Raw genomic sequence first — 20,999 nt, forward strand, 5'->3', positions numbered from 1 at the left:
AAATCGTTCCAGACTGAGGTACCGGGAGCTCTTCCAGCTGGCTCGCGCAGCCCTGTGAAATGCCCCATCCTTGTGCTTTTTGGGGCACATCCTTCCCACACGACAAGATGCTCCAGACTCATCTGGAATATTCCCTGCCCCGGTCCTAGAATGAGCCATTTCTCCAAGGAGCCCTGGTACCTGTCAGAGAAGAGTATCAGAAATGAATTATTCAAGTGTGACAGTAGTATGGTTCCTTTTGAAAACATTTCTTTCTCTTTCTGATATACATACTGACCTATTTCGATGAAATGGTAAGTCATATTGGCTTCAAAACAACGTGGAAGTGGGGGATGTGGGTGGGTGTATGGATGCAACAAGATTGGCCACGAGTTCGTAATTATTGAAGCTGGGTGAGGGGTCCGGGGTTCCTTTTCCAATTCTGTTTTTGCAGGTGCTTGAAATGTACTATCACAGAGCTTTTTAAAAAGAAGGGAACATTTGACAGAGCCAATGGAAACAGGTGTTTTATAGGAGATACCAACACCAAAAACAACTTTGACCTTCTATGTTTTTATTTTTATTTATTTTTAAAAGATTTATTTATTTATTTGACAGAACACAAGCAGGGGGAGCGGCAGGCAGAGGGAGAGGGAGAAGCAGGCTCCCCACTGTGCAGGGAGCCCCATGCGGGGCTTGATCCCAGGACCGTGAGATCATGACCTGAGCCGAAGGTAGAAGCTTAACTGAGTCACCCAGGCGCCCCTATATTTTTATTTTTAAATTCCAATTCCAAAGCATAAAAAAGTGACCTCTAAATTGTAGAGAAAAATATTAGCCTGGTTCAAAACAAAAAGGGCACCAGCCAGCAATTGGTTTGGAGATAAAAGATATAAATTGTCTGTAGGACATAGGACAGAGGTTGAGTGTTTACAGGTCATAGTTAGATCTTGAAATGCTAGTTAAACACGCACACACACATGCACACGGACACGCACTCGTGCTCATGCGTGCACCCAAAACAGCAAGCCATTTCTTTAAAGCACTTGGTTTGTGTCTTGGACAAACCTTTCAGTAGGAGCGTACAAGGTCAGGACTTCTTCAATTCTCCTACAAGCCCTGTCTGCCTTTGCCCCGAGAATCCCCGGGAACACTCGTCTTTCATTACTATTCAGACATCTGTGAGATGTGTCATGGTAGTGGGGGGGGGGCACGCGTGGATTATTCAAGTACAACCATCAATAAAAACGAGTTTCTTTCAGACTGGGAGATGTACTGGAAATGGGCATGTTTTTCAGAAGAAAGTTTGGTTTTGCGTTCTTTTGTTTCTTCGGCCGACATTTATGTATCTCTTGTGTAGGTGATACTCTGCTAAACCCTGGGAACACAAGATAAATACGAGCGTCAGCCGTGGAAGTGCTCCCAGGGAAGAAATTTAGCGTTTCCGACATGGCCTCTGGCAGCCAGCTCAGGGGACGACAGACCGGGCGACCCAGGGGGCCAGAGAGTCGTGGGAGGTAGGAAGTGCGGGAGCTGCTGACCGCAGGGCTGCAGGGGCTGTGGGCCAGGAGGCGGACAGTGGCCACCACCCCATCAGGGGCCTGGCTGCGAGGGCAGGTGACGTGCTGTCAACAACGCAGGACTGGAGAGGGCTAGACTTGGCAAAGAGAAGATGAGAAAAGATTTAGGTGTGATGAGTGGGAGATGTGCCTGGGAGCTAGCAGGTCGGGGCCCCTTGAGGACCACGGGATACACAGCAGTCCCCCTTATCTGCAGCGGATACGTTCCAAGACACCCAACGGGCGCCTGAAACACTGTGATTTTCCTATACATACATGTCTCTGATAAAGTTTACCTTATGAACGAGGCACAGTAAGAGATGAACAACAGTAACTAATCATAAACCAGAACAATTACAACAACGTACCGTAATGACAGTTCCGTGAATGTGGTCTCTCTCTCTCTCTGCCGCTCAGAACGTCTTATCGTACTGTACTCACCCTTCTCCTTCTTCCCGTGATGATGCGTCAGGATCGTCCGCTTCCAGAGCCGGGCTGACCTCGGGAACCCGAGGTCCGTGGATGTGGGGAGACCACGAGATAGATAGGCGTAGTACCGGAGGAGAATGTTCAGGAGAGAAGCTGTAGCTAGAAAGGTAGGGACGATTATTGTTTTCATTGTTAGTGTCTCAGGACTATCCCCTTAACCTCTAATTTTATGGCCCAGCCTGTAGCCTCTACTAACCTTGCTTTCTGTAATTCAGGGGGTACTTTGTACCTTAGGATGCACTCGATCTTGTGCAAGTTCCATAGATTCCTGAAAACACTGAATTCCCTTTTCCAATCTGATGTCTTTCACTAATACCTTTTCCATTATGTCAGTATCTGCCCTTTAATTTTGCTTACTTAGGTCAAAGGCTGAAAGGTACAGTGAAGTCTTTTTTTTTTCGATTGCATTTCTAGTAACTGATCTGTATGGTCTATCGGGTGTTGCTTTCTACTTGCTGATTCGATGTCATTGGCCATCGATGCCAGTCCATGATCTGTCGTCCCTGTACTCGAACTTCTCACCACGTAAGGACTCCTGATGCGTTGGCTGCTTTCTGCCTGCGATTCTATGGTGCAGGGATCAATATTATCACTGGGCCCTACTCTTGGTTCATCTGCAGATCCCTTTCTCTCTAACCCTTTATTTTCAATGTTGAAAGCAAATGACAAGGTGGGTAAAAGCATATAATTGTTTTGAGAATCCATCCTTGAATTTTTTTAATATGGCTGTTTAATCTGTTCATACGTATCATTAAATTAAGGTGGCCTCCTGACACGGGTTATGCGTTTTTCTTATGCTTCTGCTGTTTCTGCCTTCCACTACACGGCAATGTGTTACTGCCTTTTATCTTCCGCAGGGATTTGGACATGCTATGGCCTGTGTTTCTGTAATTAAACAATCATTATAAGAGCAACACACTGCAGCCAGATCAGAACGAAAAGAAAAGCAAAATGAAGTGAAACAGACCCGGAATCCCACCTGCCCAGGGACGCGCACCGTAAACATGTTTGTAACCGTCTTCCCAAATGTCTTGTAGATCTGTAAACACATCTGTGTATAAACACACAGTAGACTCCTCCGGGGAAGTCGTGCTACCCGTCCGCTTCTGTGACCTGCTTGGATCGACATGTACTGCATGCCTCCCCATGGGAATAGGTCTCCTCGACTTAATTCTGAAAATCCCCTTGTTGTGGACCCAGTCAGGCTTCTTACAGATATTTATTTTCAAACTGCCCTTTGGATATGTTTGTACCAAATTTACTTCTCATCAGCATGAATAATTAATACTGTTTTTCATCTTTGCTAATTTGATAAAAGGGGAGGAACAACATGCATCCTGTTTTCATTCATGCTAGTTTCAACCCTAGGCAAGCTGCACGTTTCTAGGTTTTCTTGGCACTTCTCCTTAAGGATTTAATATACGATGAAGGTGATTTTTTGGAACCAGTTGGGAAAGGAAGCAGTGTTCAGCAAATGATGTGGGAACCACTGATTCACCATGAGGACGAAAGGTTTTTGATAAAATGCTCACCAGATGTATTTATGATGTCTTCAAAAGAACCACAGATCTCCTAGAAGAGACATGGGTATGCTTACAGCAGCTCAGCCCTGCTCGCCGCCCCTGGCCGTGAAAGCACTCCGCCCTGCGCGCACGCATGCGCGCGCGCGCACACACACACACCCACACACACACACACACACACAGCATCATCCTTCCGGTCTGGCCTAAAGCGGCACCTCCTTGGGCCGTGGCTCATCCTCCGCTCCACCAGGAAAACATCATCTGGTGGATCTCCTGCCTACTTGAGTTCTGCCACACGTTGTACATTTATAAGTGACCCAAGCCTTTGGAGCTTTTTCACGCTCTCTTCCCACAGAGGCCGTTAAGGTGCCTCAGGTCAGGGACCTCGCCTCTTTCCGTCCCTCTTCCCCGCCCAGGAGCCTGCCGATCATTTAGTCCCTTTCCGGGGATGCTTCCTCCCACCTCCACTTTTTAAAGTAGTACACGTTAGACATACCATTGCCAGTGCGTGCTCCCTTCCGGGCTGTTCCTGCTTGGGCTTCCTCCTGCAAAGCTCTGCCCGGGGGGTCTCTGGCCCACCTCCCCGAAGAGTGGCGCTCCCCTCCGCCTCCTTCCCGACCAGGGCCGCAGCGCGCTGGCTGTTTGGGAATTGGCGAATGGGAAAGCAAGGGCTGGAGCGCAGCACAGCCACGAAGGCAGCACTCGGGGAAATCTGAGGCCGCCCTGGGGTGTAATGCACACCCAGAAGTCAGACCTGTGCGCGCGGCGGGGGCGGGGGCGGAAGTACCTGTGAAGGTGGAGGTCAGGCCTTTTTTCACGGACCTCCGAGTGAGTAGAAATACTTCCCAAACTCTAGCAAACGCAGGCCTGCCCATCTTTGCACCCAGGAGCAGTGTGCGTTTTCCTCATTTTCCTTTCCTTCCAGATATTTCATCTGGATAATAGGATATTTCATTTCCTATTCCAGATATTTAGTGGGAAGGCAAGAATGAGGGACTCAGGGGCTGCTGGCGAAATGTCATGTTAAACTAGATGACTGCTTGGGAATTCCAGTGTTTCACTCTCTTGGGAGCCACGCTGTTCTCCGGTATCTCTCTCCCTACGGTTCCAGTGCTTGGCACTCTGTCCGTAAAACCAACCGGAAAATGATCTGAGGGCCAAATGGTAAGTTATGGTGCTAACCCCCAGACTTGGGGAAAGGCTCAGGGTGACCCTGGTACCAAGAAAAACTCAAGCTAAATTTGATTCCCGGGAGGAGGAGTCAGTGCACAAATAGGTGGGCCCTACTCCGGGTCAGGTGCCCATCGGCACACTGCTGGCGCAAGAAACGAGCTGGTGAGACTCACTGCCCTTACGCAGAGTTGGCTCTCGTGGGGAAGACCTCCAAGGCGCCAGTGAGCACGAGGTCAGCAAGGGCCTCAGCTACATTTCACCCTATTTTTGAGTTGTGCTGTCAGGTCCCCCAGACCCAGGAAGTTGCACCCATTGACTTCTTAGAACATTCTCTGCAGGAGGCGCCAGGATGGCCTGGCCCAGCCCCACACGCCTTCTTGCTCCAGAAGCCAGTCTGAAGGAGCAGCCCCTGGGGGGCATGCGCTGTGCTCGGAGCAGAGGGGAATGAGAGAGAGAGAGATGAGCAAGAAGCCACCGGGAAGCTCCTGCTGGGGCTTGATGGGCCGGAGGGCCACTTACGTCTCGGCCAAAGCAGGGTTCAGGGGCAACGGTGGCATGGACAACCGGTTTTGCCTGTAAGAAGGAACTGCTAGCCCATGCTAATGGATGGGACGCAAGATCCTCTGACGGGGAAAGGAGGAGGCGAGGACTAGGCGCAATTATATAACCCACCCCAAGTGTGAGTGCTACGGAGAGGATCAAGCAGGGAGGGAGGGTCAGAGGAGCTGGGTGTGTGAGAGGGATGGGGGGAGGGGAGTACCCGGGAAATTGGCAGAATTCGAGGAGGTATGAATGTCTTACGTTTTGCCGTTAGGATCACGAGGTATGCTTGAGACGGCTGGCTGTTTACCAAAGATCCAATGCCTGGTCTTGGGCACAGACGTTTCTCTTTCTCGTCACCATTTCCGTCTGGTGTGGCCACGTTGTCCTAAATGAATAACTCTTTACTATCATCTCATAGCCACTGGGTGCCCACCTCCCCTGGACCGTCGCATAGACGCCTTTTTACCGTCGGCTTCTCTTAGGCCGGATCTAAACAAGGTCCACGCGTGGCATCTGGATGACATGTCTTTAAGACTGTGTGACTCTACCATCATGGCAACTTCCTCTTTCTTTTCTTCGGTGGATGCCAGGAAATTGTTAAATGACCCGCTAAATGTGATGGCTTCTGTCTAGCATCAGCTGATGCCCGAAGACAAAATAGACACTCATGGCAAGACCTTCTGCTTATGCCATTGGCTACACTTTCACATTTCAAAGTCTCGAGAGTTGCGAATTTCCGGCCGATCTGATTAGATTGCTCTGTTTTACTTTGTGCTGTGGTTGTTACTAAGCTCAGACTAGCGCTGCCCTTTTCCTGCTGTCCACTGGGCTCACATGATCGGTCTTTAGTTCTCCGTTTCTTTGCTTTATCCCTCTAAAACGACCTGTTCAGCTTTTGAGTTACCATTTCATGTCTTAACCCATCCGCTTTTCCCCACCTCCTAACATCTATGAAATCGGCGGCATCGATGACCATGGCGTGTGATTTAAGAGGCAACCTTCTTCTCTCCCGTTTGGTCCATGAAACGATGGCGCATCTGACAGCCAAAGGAGTCTCAGACCTGATTACATAAAGGCCCCTCGCTGTGGACCTTCTACTCCTCCCTCCCAACAGTGGGCAGCTTCTCCGGGGCAACCTTCTGAGGGGGGGTAGACCAGTCAGGGTTTGAGAGGGCACACACGACATTCTAGGTCTTCAGAGTGGAAGTGGTTGGATAGAGATCCAGAAGCCTCTGCGGCTGCTGGAGGGCAGGGGGCCAAGGCGAGGGAGGCAGTTCCCAGAGATCCAGGCGCGCAAGGGTTGCAGAGAAGCCCCCCTCCATGGTTTCAGCCTCCTGCGTGCCTGACCTGGGGAAATCTCCAGACGACATCCAGAAATGCACGTCTGCCTTCTGCTCGGCCAAAGGCCTGTCCTGAACAGCTACCGGAGGGAAACTGCTTCTGCTTACCTCCCACCTTCTCCCTCGCGGGGGGCTCTAACCCCCACCGCTGGCAAGGGGGCCTGGGAAATGCCGCCTCCGGGCTGCTCGGGGAACTTAGAAAGGCTGGGGGCGGGGCGGGGCGTGTCAACACCGCGCAGCGCTTCGGAACACGTCACCTTTGTCAGTCCATACATTCAACGTAAAGGAGCTTCATTTCTCTCATCTTCTCTAAATGTAAAAAGAGCGTGTTGTATATTCTTCCCCTCCCACTGGATTGACTTCTTTCTGTGCCTCATGGACTATATAGACCCCCACCCCCCGACATCGATGAACTTGAGCAGCGCAGGCCAGCCAAAGGCAGGTGCCACAGTGAGGCCAAAGGTGGAGTGGGGCTTCCTGAGGCCATAGCCTGCCCCGCCTGCCCCCTCGCCCCTGAGGGATTAGTTCCCCAGGCGAACGAGCTTAGGTAAGGGCTTTGGTTCTTCAGCTGAAGAGCGGGACGCAGGATTACTGCAGTAGTAGGACACTTAGCACTCATAGTCGCTAGGAACTGGCTCACGTGCTCTATCATGAGCTTCCCGAGGCTCTTCCTTCCCATGAACATTGGGTCACCTCAGTTATGGTCTAGGCAGCTGGGGGGGAGGACGTAGGTCGCTTATTCCTTAAAGCTCGTCCCCTGGGTTGCGAGCGCCCCTGGAGCCAGAGCAGGGGGCCCCACATGTCCAGAGTGACCTCTAGTATAGCAAGGAGAGTGGGGAAGCTCGAGCTGAGGACGTGCTCACTGTGGAGAGTTGCTTTCAAGGTGCAGTTTCATCAACCTTCGGGAGAAAATTGGGGAAATGTCGGGAGGTAAAGGAAGGAACCCTGTCTGCCGTGCATTGTGAACGTGGGCCCCGGGCGGCACATCCTCCATGCCCGAGAGTCCTCCCTCGTTCCCTGGATCAGCGTCAGAGGACTGAGAGATACGAGCGCGTCCCGGCATCTCACCGTTCAAACAGCCCCAGAATTCCAACCGTACTTCATTCACTCAGCCAACGGTGAATGCAACCCCTTCGTACTTGAAAAGCGGTGCTTTTCCTCCCCCACGACATTGTTCCTAGTCACGAGGTTTAGCTTTTCATTCCTAGTCATGTTACAGAAAGGCGTGGCTTTTTCATGCTTACAGAGGGGGCCTGGGTTTGAAAGTCTGGGAAGTCCTACTCTGGAACGCATACTCTGAAGACGTTGCAATGATCAGAAATCATGCAAAGACGAAAGCAAACGCTCCATGCGCCCGGAGGGCTGCCGAGGTCAGCTTGCAGAATTCCGCCAGCTGGTGTTGGAAGGAGGGACTGAGAGGCAAAACCAGAGGAAAGATCATTTTAAAAGCCTGGAGAGTTCACAAGAGCCTAACGTGGCATGCTCTCTCCGGACTACAAGCTGACAAACCTTTCTCTTTGAAAGAGCAAGTGGTTCTGAATCCCCCAAATCCCAGACGAGCACAGTGACACCCCCGTTCCAGCCACTAGAGCGGCAGCCCTGGAGCCTCGGTGAGGACCCTGTCGTCTCCCAGTGAACTAACAGACACGCTGTTGCAGCGGGATGAGCTTCCGGGTTCAAAGGCATGGAGCAGAAGCTCCTGGCCTAGGGGAGAGGGGCAAGGGGTCAGGTACTGAAGGCGATGCAACCCCAATCCCGAGCCTCTAAGGCTTTTCCGCCCTGTAAGCTGGGAGAGCTGAAGGCAGAAAGGCAGTGTGGTTCCTGGCCCCCGGGGGTCAAAGAGCAGCCAGAACTGCGAGGCAGACGTGAGAACTCGGGGACGGGGACGAGATACGCGGGGGGCCCTGGTCCTTTCCAGCGCGCTCGCATCACCAATACCATTGCGAGCAACAAGTTTTGAGCAAAGACAAAGCTCACCGATGGAACTTCGTACTGCTCCCCTGGGGTCTCGTTTAGGCCCTCCAAGAGATCGGCCCTTTTTTTAAAAAAAAAAAAAAAAAGATTTTATTTTGATTTACTTGACAGAGAGAGACACAGTGAGAGAGGGAACACAGGCAGGGGGAGAGGGAACACAGGCAGGGGGAGAGGGAGAGGGAGAAGGGAGAAGCAGGCTCTCCGCCGAGCAGGGAGCCCGGAGCCCGGAGATCCGCCCTTTGCTGCTAGCGATCTGCTCATCTGTAGAATGAGGGCAAGTGTTCATAGTCAACTCTCTGGGCGTAGAAAACCACAAACTTAGTAGAGCGTTTCTTTATCAACTCTAATAAATTTGTACATTAATGTCATGCACTGCAAGCAGATAAAATCAAATCTGAGGCTTTGACATTATTGTGGTTTTAAAACTTTATTATATTTTAAAATCTGAAAACTGTAAAACATAGTATTCATACAAACACCTGAGGACTGTTGAACTGGGCACAGCATCTTCACACAAACAATTTGAGAGATCAAGTTTAAAATAGAATCTTGTCTTACAAGAAATAACATAAATGAATAACATAAATAAAAACACCTTTTAAATTACATATGCCCAGTAAAGAATTACATTTGTTTATAAAGTACACTTGGTTTTTGAAAAGGAAAATGTACATTTTTGCCCCTGGTGAACATTTTATTGGCATTTATAACAAATGGCTAATACACTTAGCACCAATTCTCACAGCTTGTAAGTATTATATCAAATGTTATACAATATAACAAGGTAATAAATAACAAAACAATGAACAGTTTTCACTTGAAAGTTCTAATTTTTAAAAATAAAGTCCAAAATGACAAATCCGAGCTAACATATCTTCCGAAGTTTAGTAGGATAAATGGCTCAGAAAGCAAATGAACCAGAAACATTGCACAGGACAGAGAGCTTCCCCGTATGGAAGCCCTAGAGTCAGCTACGAGGTACTAGTGACGGCAAATGTGCGAATATTTTTAACAGAATAAAAACATCTCACTAAATATAGTTCATCTTTACATCTGTGAAGTGCAAAGTGCTATTCTTAAATTCAAAACAAAAAGATTTACTTGTGTGTATACTTCAGATACAGAATAAAATATAAATATGAAACAGCATCATTATGAACACAGACAATAAAATATATATCTTTCAAAAATTTGGACAAAGGCATCTTTATAGAGAGATGTGAGCAATGAATGCCTAGTGAAATGTCCAAGCTTAGGCAAAATATGTAAGTTTTAAACTAAGTATCTCTTGCATAAAATGACCATTCTATCTAAGAATTTATCTAAAAACTGGGAAGAATATTTTACGAAAGCTTATAAGGTTGCCTTTTTTTCTTTAAATAGGAATATAACATATATAGAAATAATAATACAAAGGAAAATAATTTATATGGCTTTCCCTTTTGGGAAGCTGGTAGAACATGAACAGAACCTTACAGTAACAAACATAAAATATTTTAGAAAGATGCTATCTACAGTTGCATCTTTAAGTTTTCTTATAAGGAAAACCCATGGATTTATTAGAGAACTTTTCAGTCCCTGATATTTACTCTTTGGGATTCAGCTGTTTTGGTTCTATAGATAAAGATGAACAGAAATTAAAGGTGTTTCTGTTTCTTGTGTGAAGTACATTTGTAAACTATACAATGAAAATGATAAAAAGATATAAAAAACAAACTCCCAATCTGAATATGTCAATACTAACATGTTAAATGGCTTCTAAAATAGTAGACCAGACTGTAATGTAGTTCTGCAATTCTGGACAGAACATAGTTTTAAAAGAACCTTCTACACAAAAACTTCTAAGGGCAGAAAAATGATTTTACACCGAAATGGCACCGGTCTACCCTGAATGAAGTCCAAGCTAAATCTACACTAACGTGTTTTCAGTTGTTAAAGAATTTTTCTTCTTTAAGCCTATCAATGTAGTGGCACAACTTCACAGCTGTCCCCAGCTTCAGCCCCATGTACTTCATCATCATGTCACTGTTGAGTAGTAGCAGAGCCTTCCCGTCAATGTCCTGCAGACAGAAGGAAATAACGGTAATTAGTTAATATGTTCATATTTTATCAGAATGGTCATTTCTGCATTTATAGGAACATGTAACACCAAGAAGAGAGCAGCTCATGGCTGATGTATATTCTCTTGAGTACACTCTTGCTTGATGAAAACTATGACAGATAGAATTTGTACACTGAAGCATGGTTTGATCACTTGTAAATTTACTTTGAATTTTAGGAAGAAAATTTAACCTAATATCTTTTTAAAGAAATATTTTATTTATTTGAGAGAGAGAGAGAGAGAGAGAGAGAGAGAGAGAGAGAGAGCATGCGCACACAAAATGGGGGAGGGGCAGAGGGAGAGCGAGAAGGGGAACCCGACCCAGGGTCCATCCCAGGATCCTGGGATCATGACCTTAGCCGAAGGCAGCCACTTAACCGACTGAGCCAACCAGGCGCCCCAACCTAAAATCTTAAAAATGTCCTAAGCATCAAACTACCTACCTTTAAAATAGTGTGCTGAATAAAATACTGCATAACTGTGACAAAGAGTAAAAACGATGAATGGTAGAATTTTTCCTTTAACAGCCTAGAATATGACGGTGTTAGCAACCATACGAACTGTCCATATGCTATACAGTGTTGTCTTGATGTTGAAAGCTAATCAGTTGTCTGAAGTTAGATGCTAAAAACTATTTTCTTGCCATATAGAAAAGGGTACATCAAATATGTGGCCACTAATTTTATTCATTAGGAAACACTATAAAAACATGACTTGATAGTCACGAGGCATCCTCCCTCAAGTTCTTTACTAATAGACTGACTGATGTTGCTGAAACATATTACTTGGTTTTTACAAGTTCTGGTTTAAAAATAAAACTGTACTGTCTGAAAAGACCTGAAACCCCTTAATGGTATTGCCTTTGTCAGGCACCTTCTGTACTTTTTCTACTAAGTATAATAAAAATCAGAACTTATAAAAATTTAACCCATGATGTTACTTTGTAAATGGCATGAGGGTATCAGCACCCCAAATCGTCAATAACCATATAAGGTTAACAGAACTGAGCCAAATGGAATCAGCTGCTGGATTCATTGGGCATCATAACAAAGAGGACACCATGTCACATTGTTCCTATTTAAATCCAGCCTCTACCATTTAAGGATCTAACTTTGGTCCAAGTAACCTTTCTCACATACGGAAAATCAGTTGCTAGGGTTCCCCCACCAACCACACTAATCAGTACCCAACTGAAGGGCCTGCACAGAGGTCATTCAAAAGCATTATGGCAGGGGTGCCTGGCTGGCTCAGTCCTACAGCATGAGACTGTTGATCCTGGGGTCATGAGTTCAAGCCCCCCACTGGGTATAGAGCTTACTTAAAAAAAAAGAAAGAGAAAAGCACTATGGCAGGAAAACCAGATCAAAATATACATTACATGTTGCCTGAAAAGGTCAGCGATGGGGGTGAGTGTCTGAGGATCTATATGTTTCAGAAACTGGATCACTTCATCCACGGACCAGGTTGAAGGGTCATCAGAGAAGTTTTGTTTTAGGATCCTTGGGTCAGTTCCAATTGGTGAACTTGTAGCTTCAATGGGGGGAAAAAGACAAATCAAACTTGACCTGATCATTATCCTGAAAGAAGAGATGTTAGGTAGGGAGATATGGTCTTGCATCAAGGATGTTGAGGATTATAGGTCAAATAGTGCTACTTGTGATTATAGGTTAAATAGTGCTACTTGTACTGTGTCATTTCACACTCACCAAAGTTGGGCGGCATACAAAGAGATGAGGCAGTACGGCCGAGGCTCTTATTTTCCATTAGAGTTGGGTAAGTCGTCACCTCCAGGTTATGTGCCAGACTGGGCTCACCTTGACCCAGCATGGATCCAGATACTGTTGCAGAAGCTCGGGTAGGTGAGAAGATATTGTGGGTGCTGTGGGCCCCTGGGCTGGAATAGCAGGGCATGGAAGAGGAGCCCTGCACTGGATCATCAGGTGTGAAATATGGCTGAAATGAATGTGGAGAATACATGGAAGGAAGTGTCGGACTCTGGCTCAGATTCGGCTCCTGCTCCTGGAGGAGTGACTCCGGATCCCGTTCTGGGGACCCCTCTTCTGAATGGTAGGGTGTTCCTACCGTGTTGATCGGGGAATCATTTGCTGGCCTCTCCACCGGCATAGTTGGGCTATAACTTTCAGGGTAAGAGAATGAAGAAGGAGGCTCCTTTTTCCTCATTTTCTGGAATCTGATCTTTCTGGAAAGCAGGTAATTATAATTTCTGTAGGCATATCCAAGGTGCTTCTGAAATGACACAAACCCAGCATAAACCAACTGTCAGTGAGTAAAAAAGGAAATAAAGTAAGTAGTAAACATACATTTATTTTTCAGGTAACACTGCTTTATATTACTAAAGATTAATGCTCTATTTTAATTATATGATTTTTGTTCCTCTTCAACCCTACATTTTAACCAAATTTTATACACTGTGGTTATAAACATAAAAATATTCATTGTCATACATTTCTCAAACCTAAACTTAAACATTTTCCCAAGTTTTAGTCTCCCATCTGCTGCTACAGCAAGAACCAATTTGGCCTTGCTAATCTCATAGTTAATAGTTCTTTCTCATTTCCAACTCATTGGCACCTTTAGAAGCAAGAGATCTATTACAATTATGAAAATATTTTTGTTAACACTCACGCGATTCTGCCACAATGATTTCGCACGAAAACGGTGGATTTTTGAAACTTTTCCATGAATGACATCAAATTTCTTATCCAGATTTTGAATAGCATCATAGATGACCTATTATAATACAAGCTATTAATAGTTTCTATTCCAAAAGTAACAAAAAAATAAGCGAAATTTTGACTGCTAGAAACAAAAGCTCTTAAGCTGTCAGAACCAGATGTCTGGTTTTGGTGACACAGAGTCCAGCCGGCCGAGATAAGGAGCCCCAACCTCCTACTCAACTACTCCAGGCCATACAGGCATTTTAAGAAGCTTTAATACGGGGAAGTAAATGTACCACCATTCTTATAAGCCACCACATTTATGATGGGAGTCATTTTATGTCAAGGAAGGGGCTATTTTAGGTTAGAAAGCTTCAAATCTGCTAAAAGGCCAAAGAGCCTCTTTCCATAGAACCATGGTGTGAATTCACAGGCAGTGAGCATTCTATGCTGGAAAGAACAGTGAGCCAAATATAACAGGTGTGACTTCTGGCTTCAGAGTATTTCAAAATCAGGCAATCAACAATTAACCTTACAAAACCTTTGAGTACATGTCCCCTATTGGCCAACCAGGTATGTGACTAAAAAAACCTGGGAATTCTTCAAATACACAGAAATTTCATTCAGGCCAAAAATACACTTAACAGGAGGCCAGAACCATTTCCTTGGGGGCAGCGATCTGCTTTCACAAGCCCTCCAGGTGGTTCTGCTGCCTGATCAAGTGAGACCCACTGGCCTATAGCACTGAGGTCAACAGGGCAGGCTCTAGGGGAACACACTTGGGTGCAAAGACTAGCGTTCTGGTCGGTTTCAGGGCTGTGACTTGGGCCCCTGGGCCTTTCTCCTCCTCCACGTTCTAGCCCACCACATCTTGCACCGTCGCTCAGAAAGGAGGCCCTGGCAGAGCAGTGGCAGCCCGGGGTGTCGTGGGTGCTTATGTGAGGCAGGCCATCAGAACCCCCCTCCCACCACCCCCTGTCCCTCCCCGTACACCCTTCCCCAAAGACCTGATATGTTCCCTTGAAGCAGTCCACTTCTGTTCTCAATAACAGTGATAAAGACTCACCTAAACATTCTTTACTTAGGCACGGTAGGTCATTTTAATCCAACAAACTTTGTATATTAACTACTTTTTAAAAAACAAACTTCCATTACCTCTAGAGGATGCAGCTCACAAAATCCTTGATAATTACACCCATCAATCTCTACCAGCACGCTAACTTTTACAAAATCCCCTCAAAATTATAAACTACCTAAGATATGCTCTTTAAAAACAATGGTATGCTGCCATTTTTTCGATTGAGCTATCTCAGCAATGCATTTAGGCACATACTAATTTTTTTCTGTAGCAGACAATTTCCTTCAAAGATTTTGTAGGGGAAATTAATTCAATATCAACAACATAACATACATTTCTTCAGTTAAGGGCTTTTAAAACAAAGCTATAAAACGTACATATTGGTATTTCAAAATTTTCACCTGGAGATGCTATTCTAACTAGAAATTATTAAAAATCATCACAATGAAGGCATAATCTTAAGTAATTTGATACAGCAAAATTTCAATTAATTGTATACTTTACATGAGATAAAGGGAATTTTAACTTAGTATTTCAGAAAACTACATTTGAGAGACAGAACTTTTATACCTGACAATGAGTGAGGACATCCGTAACTGTTTTTTGTTGTTCTTCGTTGTAGGATGCGTCAGACATCACGCTTTCCTGCTAATATTTTAAAAGTTAAGTAGTTAATGCTTTACTTTTATAAGAGCCAAACTGAACACCAGGAGGAAAAAAAACTTCACATTTATTTATTTAAATTGTTTTTATTTGTCACCAACTTTTCAAAAGGATTCAGAAGTCTTAATCTAAAGCAGAGACAAAATAAAATAAAAACTCACATTAATACGAGAATGAAAATGACAACTGCTAATTAAGGGAGGAAATAAGAATTTATTATATCAGAAGGGCCTAGGTTTCAAGGTTTGTACTGAAAATGAGTATAAACTGCTCTGAACTTCCTACTACCTAAGGAAAAGAGAAGTAAAATGGTTAAGTGCTCACTGTCTAACGAAAGGAAGCAAACAAATTCAGGAGAGGCCAACATTTTTTGAGTTTGAGTTTAGAGGAACTCTACAGTATATGAAAAATTTAAACCTTTTCCTTTAAAATGGTTAAGTGTTAATATATTTGGCAAATGGCAATTAACATTACTTACATTATTGACATATGCAGTGTTTGGTTCATATGCATAAAGAACAGTGTTATCATCATCATAAGCAGGTATTCGTGTTCTTATCTAAGGAAGATGTATTAACAAATTAAAAGGAAAGATGAAAGATAGAACTGAAAGAAAAAGTGAGGACTTCAATTTCACTTTTAAGAAGCTCCAAAAGCCTATTGGTGATTATCAAAGGACCTCTGTCCACTGTAAATACTAGGGACTACATGAAAAGATGTTCTTAAAAAACTTTTCTCATTATCCCAACTACACTTATCATTTTCTATTGAGCTTAACCTCTTGTGTAACTCAGGGTAGAAAGACTAGTCTAGTAACCTGGCACCAGAATTGCTGTAAAAGCAAGTATCTCTAACCATGAACAAAGAACCAGGGTACATGGCTTTTATTTTTAAATAATCCAACAGTGCCACTCTGTGGATAAAATAGGAAACACTTAAGCACCTATTTTTCTTGCTAAATTAATCACCTTAAAACATTTTTTTTGGAATAGGACAGGGTATAAATAAATATACAATAAATATCCGTTAGATTTCATTTAATAACAGTATTCTAAGAATGAATTATAAACTATAGGAATAATGTTAAAATAAAGACAGAAGCTATGCAGTCTTTGTTTCAAAAAGCATAACCAAAACAATATGGAATGGGCTATAGATTAGTTCTGATAAAATATACCGTGCATAGTGCCTTATGCTTTTCGAACTGCTTTCACACATTTATTTCAGAAAGCAATTCTCAGTAGGTGGTTAACATTATGTCCAAAGATGAAAAGATACTGGGGCTGACAGAAGTTAAGAGAATTGCCCATAGCACTTAGGTGGCATTAATACCCACATCCTTATTTAAGTAAAGAAATGCTTTTTCTGTTAAGGCAAATTATATATAGTTTAATAATCTGTTTATTTTTACTCACCTTCAGGCATCAAGAAACATAGCAGAATGTGACAGAACTGTACAACAGCCAACGATTTTGAAAGACTGGCAAGATTTTCATGAAGTTACATTAACCCTATGAGCTAGCAATTCAGCTCCTGAATATTTACCCAAAGGAAATGCTATTATCTGTTCACAAAAAACTTGTACATGAATGTTTGCCGCAGCTTTATAGACCACTGTCAAAACTCATGAAGTTGTTATTTCTGCATTTCACTGAATGAAATTAAATTCAATTTAGAAAAGAAAGAGAGCACAGTGAAAAGAACAAAGACAGATTTTCAAATTGAAATACAAACCACATCAACTTCACTGGAGGCGCTAGACATCTTTTTTGTGCAACAGCAGCACTCCACCTCCTCAGAGTTGGGCCTAATTATATTTAAACTTGCTGGAGGGTTTATTTGTGGAACTGCTTGGTCACCTAGGGGTGGTAAACCACCTACTCCTGAAAAACAACACATAAAATAGTTACTTCACAGACTTACTACCATAATCAACTTAATAGGGTTATGTTCTCCGAATGCCAACTCCAAGTGAATTGGAGCCCTGGCTGAATTTTAGAGAGTGACAAAACAATAACTCATCCATTAGTGATTTAGAATAAACCTTTAAAACTTGAAGGGCTAGGCTGCCACACCTAGGAATAAGAATCAAGATCACACGCAAATTCCAAATTGTGAAGTGAATGCTTCACAACTGAAAGGCTACAGAGTAAATGCTGGAAAAAAATGAACAAGGGAACACAACTCCTAACTGCTTTTTGAAAGGAGCTGAGGGGCCCCTGGGTGGCTCAGGCAGTTGAGTGTTGGACTCCTGGTTTCAGCTCAGGTCATGATCTCAGGGTTGTGGGAAGGAGCCCTGTGTCTACTTGGGTTTCCTGCCCTTTGCCCCTCCCCCCACTCGTGCTGTCTCTCTCCCCCTCAGATAAATAAATCTTTAAATTAAAAAAAAAAAGATTCTCTTTCTCCCTCTTCCCCTCCCCACTTATGTTCTTTCTCTCTCAAAACAAAACAAAAAAAACAACCTCCAATTTGAGGTATAACCTTTATTCTTTAAACTGGTTGTTTTATTCTGATTATAAGACTAATAATGAATAATTAAACTGCTGTGTTTTCATACAAAGGAAGCCTACACAGCAATGAGAATGAACCAACCATTGCCACACATGAAGATGAATCTCACAACCATACAGGTGAGTAAAACTCAGATACAAAAGAGAACATACTGTATGATTCAATTGATCTAAAGCTCAAAAACAGGCAAAAATAATCAATGGTGGGCTAGGTCTTTCCAAACCAATACCTTTAGATATACTGTAGTCACTCTAACAACTTCCTCATTTTCTATCTTGCAGATAGGCCATGATTTATGTAAGACGTCCCCAGTTCATAGATATCTGACAAAGAAGACTGTGGAGCAGTCTTGCACCTCTACTTGAACTCTCAAGGAATAAGAATATTGAATTCAAATTTCCCAACTCTAATAGTATTTCCTATAATCTCATTGTACTTCTAACAATTTTGTTTTATATTTTATATGTGTAATTTTTCATTACGTATGTTTCACTATAGAAAATTTGGAATATACCACAAGGTACAGATAATAATACCTAACAGATTTTACAGCCGACTCTGTGCCAGGCAATGTTCTAAGCACTTGATGTGTGTTAACTCATTTAGTATTCCTGACAATCCTATAGGGCAGGCTCTGTTATTATCCCCATTTTTCTTAAGAGAAAATTGAGGCTAAGTGAGGTTAAATAATCTATCCAGGTCTCATAGCTAGACAGTGGTGCAGTCTGGCTCCAGGGTCTATGGGTTTTACTTATTCATTATTAAAATCACCTGGAATCCCTTCTCTAACAATAACAAAATAAAACCCAAACTCCTATAATGGCTTACAAGGTCCTTACACAGTCAGAAGCCTCCACACTCCTCAAGTGAGATCACCTCTTACCACCTGTCCCCCTGCTCTAAGCCTAAAATATTTATTATCTGGCCTTTTATAGACAAAGTCGGCCACCACCATTATAGACTCTTAAAATGAGACAATTCTCTACTGGATTAATTACACTGCAGCCAAAACTTGGCTGTAGTTAGACATAGATGCAGCATTCATTGAGTCCACCACTAGACTTCAGATATTTCTAACTCTGTGGCAGATTTACAAATCACCAGTCTTGCACTCTTTGAACCTCTCACTCCTGTCATGACCTCTACCCACAATACCCTGCTGGTTCTCCACCTAGGAGAACCTATTCAACTTCAAAGCTCAACTCAAGTTTCATCTCCACAAAGCAAAGGTGCTAAGTCATCCCATCCAAAAGTGACACTGCTTTCCCCAAAGTACCAGAACACTCACACAGTAATGCTTTTAAGATAATTGTTAGACAAAGGGAAACATCAAATAGCATAAAGACCTTAGGCTTGGGGCCAGAATACCTCGGTTTTAGGTCCCAGCTCCTCCATTTACTAGTTGTGTGACTTCTCTGTTTTTTTTTTTTTTAATCTGTAATATGGTGATAATAGTACAGACCTCACACGGAGTTATGAGGATTAAACGAATAAATACACGTCAAGTGTTTAGAATTCATGGCTGGCATAGCAAAGGCACTCACTGTTTGCAACTGTTATTTCATTATTTGGATATTCATAACATCCTCTCAACAGAACTATTTGTCACGGAGCACACGGACAATAAATACTCAGGGCCAAAAAAATGTAATTTTCATTCACATTGCACCTGTATACAGCAACCATTTCTTGTAAACAAATTTTAAAAACCAGGACATAATGCAAAGAACTGGGCTTTAAAAAATACTCGAATCCAAATCCAAATTGCAAAATTTGCTATTTTGCTTCAAGCAGGTATTTAAACTCTCTGTGCCTCAATTTCTTAACTCGTAAAGTTGGAATAATACCTACTTCACAGGGCTGTGTAAGACCAAATGACGCAGTTAACCACTGAGTACCATGACTGGTTCACAGCAGGCACAGCATCAATTTTAGTTCCTTTCCCGTCTTCACATAAGATAGTTTCCACAACAATTTCTTAGAGCCTAACCATGACTGGATTATGCAAAGTTAATTAATATAATTCATTAAACTCAAAATCCTGCAAAATGAGTTTACTTAAAATGAAGCTCTTTTGTATTTTACGATAGAAAACCTAAACTCTTGATAACGTAAGAACAAGAAGCCACCTGGGTTTTTTTTTAAAGACGTTTTTTAAACTTTAAAGGCATTTCAAAGGCATTTTTCAAAAGTCATTTGAAGATTCAGCTTCCAAGATTGATCGAAAATGTGAAGGATGAGAACAGCGTTTCACCCGAAAACCACTACAGAAAATACATAGCAAAACCAAGGCAGATTACAACACCCAATTTTTTTGAATCAAAATTGTGTCAAAACACTGAACAATCGTTTTCTAAAAATCCTCTCAAAACTAGCCCTTCTGTCCGTATCAAACTTAACCCGACCACAAAGTTGCCGGATGGAAGATAATGCCGCCGTAACTTTATCCCATCGCCCAGCACTTAATCGAGCCCATGCCCTGTTTTCGTAAAACACCGTGAGGAAAAGCTGCTTGTAAAATCACTACTTGTAACTATTAAAGTAGTTTAAAACCCTAGAGCAGTCCTAATTTGGGGAGAGCCAGGTAGAGGAGGGAAGGAAGCGATCTCTAACCAAGTTCTCAAACAATCGTGCCTATATTTTCTTTCGCCTCGCGTTTATGTATTTAGAGTAAACCAGAAGGACTGCACTGTCGTTGATCAAACGAGGTTACCAACAAAGCCTCAAAATCAACGTTTCAATCTCACAGAAATGTTTTAACGAATCAACTCGCTAGTTCGTCAATTCTTTAAACTCAAAATTCTATATAAAGTCTCAGAGTCTTGGTAGTTCCTCGCCCCCCACCTGCCTTCGCTAAGAGAAAGAATGAAAAAGGATCTACTTGTCCCAGAAAGTCAGCACAAAGTACTCAAAAAGCGGCCAAATCTCAAAAGCTCATAGCCGCTGGTATCCCGGGACACGCGGCGAGAACCACCCTGAACCACCCCTCTGCGCGATCCCAAAAATCAAGTCCTTTTTCTTCCCTCAGGGCAAATCCTGCCCCGCCCCGCCCCCCGCTCCGCCCCGGATCAAACCAAACCGAATCTCAGCGGTTTCTAGCGCCACCCGAAAGGCAAGAAAGTTCAAGGGGAGGAAAAAGTGTCGCTAAACAGACCTGTTCTGGCATCAGGACCTGCCTCACCGGCCTCCGGAGGGCACAGAACCCAATTAGTGTCAGCCAGCCTTCCGGAGCGTCAACGGCCAAAAAACCGTTAAAACTCTATAGCTCCACAAACGGTCCTCCCACCGGAAGTCGGGCCCGACCACGTGACACGCCCGCCTCGAGGACCCCGGAAGCTCCGGAACTACACGCGCACTAGCGAGCACGCGGCACTCTTTTTCCCATACA

The 20,999-nt window shown here is 43.7% G+C and overlaps 2 protein-coding genes across 8 annotated transcripts in view; one reads left to right on the forward strand and one right to left on the reverse strand.

The window, feature by feature from the left end:
* RAI2 (retinoic acid induced 2) overlaps positions 1 to 2,782 on the forward strand; it is a 76,174-nt gene extending 73,392 nt beyond the window's left edge. The window contains exon 5 of one of the 3 annotated variants that reach the window (XR_012381058.1): positions 2,442 to 2,782. The gene's annotated coding sequence lies outside the window, so the exon portion shown is untranslated. Of the gene's footprint in view, positions 1 to 1,955; positions 2,112 to 2,441 lie in introns of those variants that run through there. The other 2 variants (XR_012381056.1, XR_012381057.1) reach the window with 2 other exon arrangements.
* A 6,206-nt stretch (positions 2,783 to 8,988) lies between these two features.
* SCML1 (Scm polycomb group protein like 1) lies at positions 8,989 to 20,936 on the reverse strand. Of its 5 annotated transcripts, none has more exons than XM_025857743.2 (8): positions 20,766 to 20,936; positions 16,835 to 16,983; positions 15,579 to 15,659; positions 15,008 to 15,085; positions 13,328 to 13,432; positions 12,388 to 12,928; positions 12,060 to 12,211; positions 8,989 to 10,640 (listed from the first exon to the last, which is right to left on the reverse strand). In XM_025857743.2, exons 2-8 carry the CDS (start codon positions 16,862 to 16,864, stop codon positions 10,506 to 10,508), a joined length of 1,122 nt encoding a protein of 373 aa, XP_025713528.1. In that variant the 5' UTR covers positions 16,865 to 16,983; positions 20,766 to 20,936; the 3' UTR covers positions 8,989 to 10,505. The 5 variants fall into 5 exon arrangements, with proteins under 5 accessions (XP_025713528.1, XP_073758141.1, XP_025713526.1 ...); XM_073902040.1 differs by lacking the exon at positions 20,766 to 20,936 and having other exon boundaries at positions 12,388 to 12,634; positions 12,764 to 12,928; positions 16,835 to 20,731; XM_025857741.2 differs by lacking the exon at positions 20,766 to 20,936 and having other exon boundaries at positions 16,835 to 20,732.
* Between the last annotated feature and the right edge of the window lie 63 nt (positions 20,937 to 20,999).

The sequence above is a fragment of the Callorhinus ursinus genome, unplaced genomic scaffold (genome assembly GCF_003265705.2).
Source record: "Callorhinus ursinus isolate GAN/ISIS: 27379988/994484 unplaced genomic scaffold, GSC_fseal_2.0 scaffold16, whole genome shotgun sequence".
Lineage (NCBI taxonomy): Eukaryota > Metazoa > Chordata > Mammalia > Carnivora > Otariidae > Callorhinus > Callorhinus ursinus.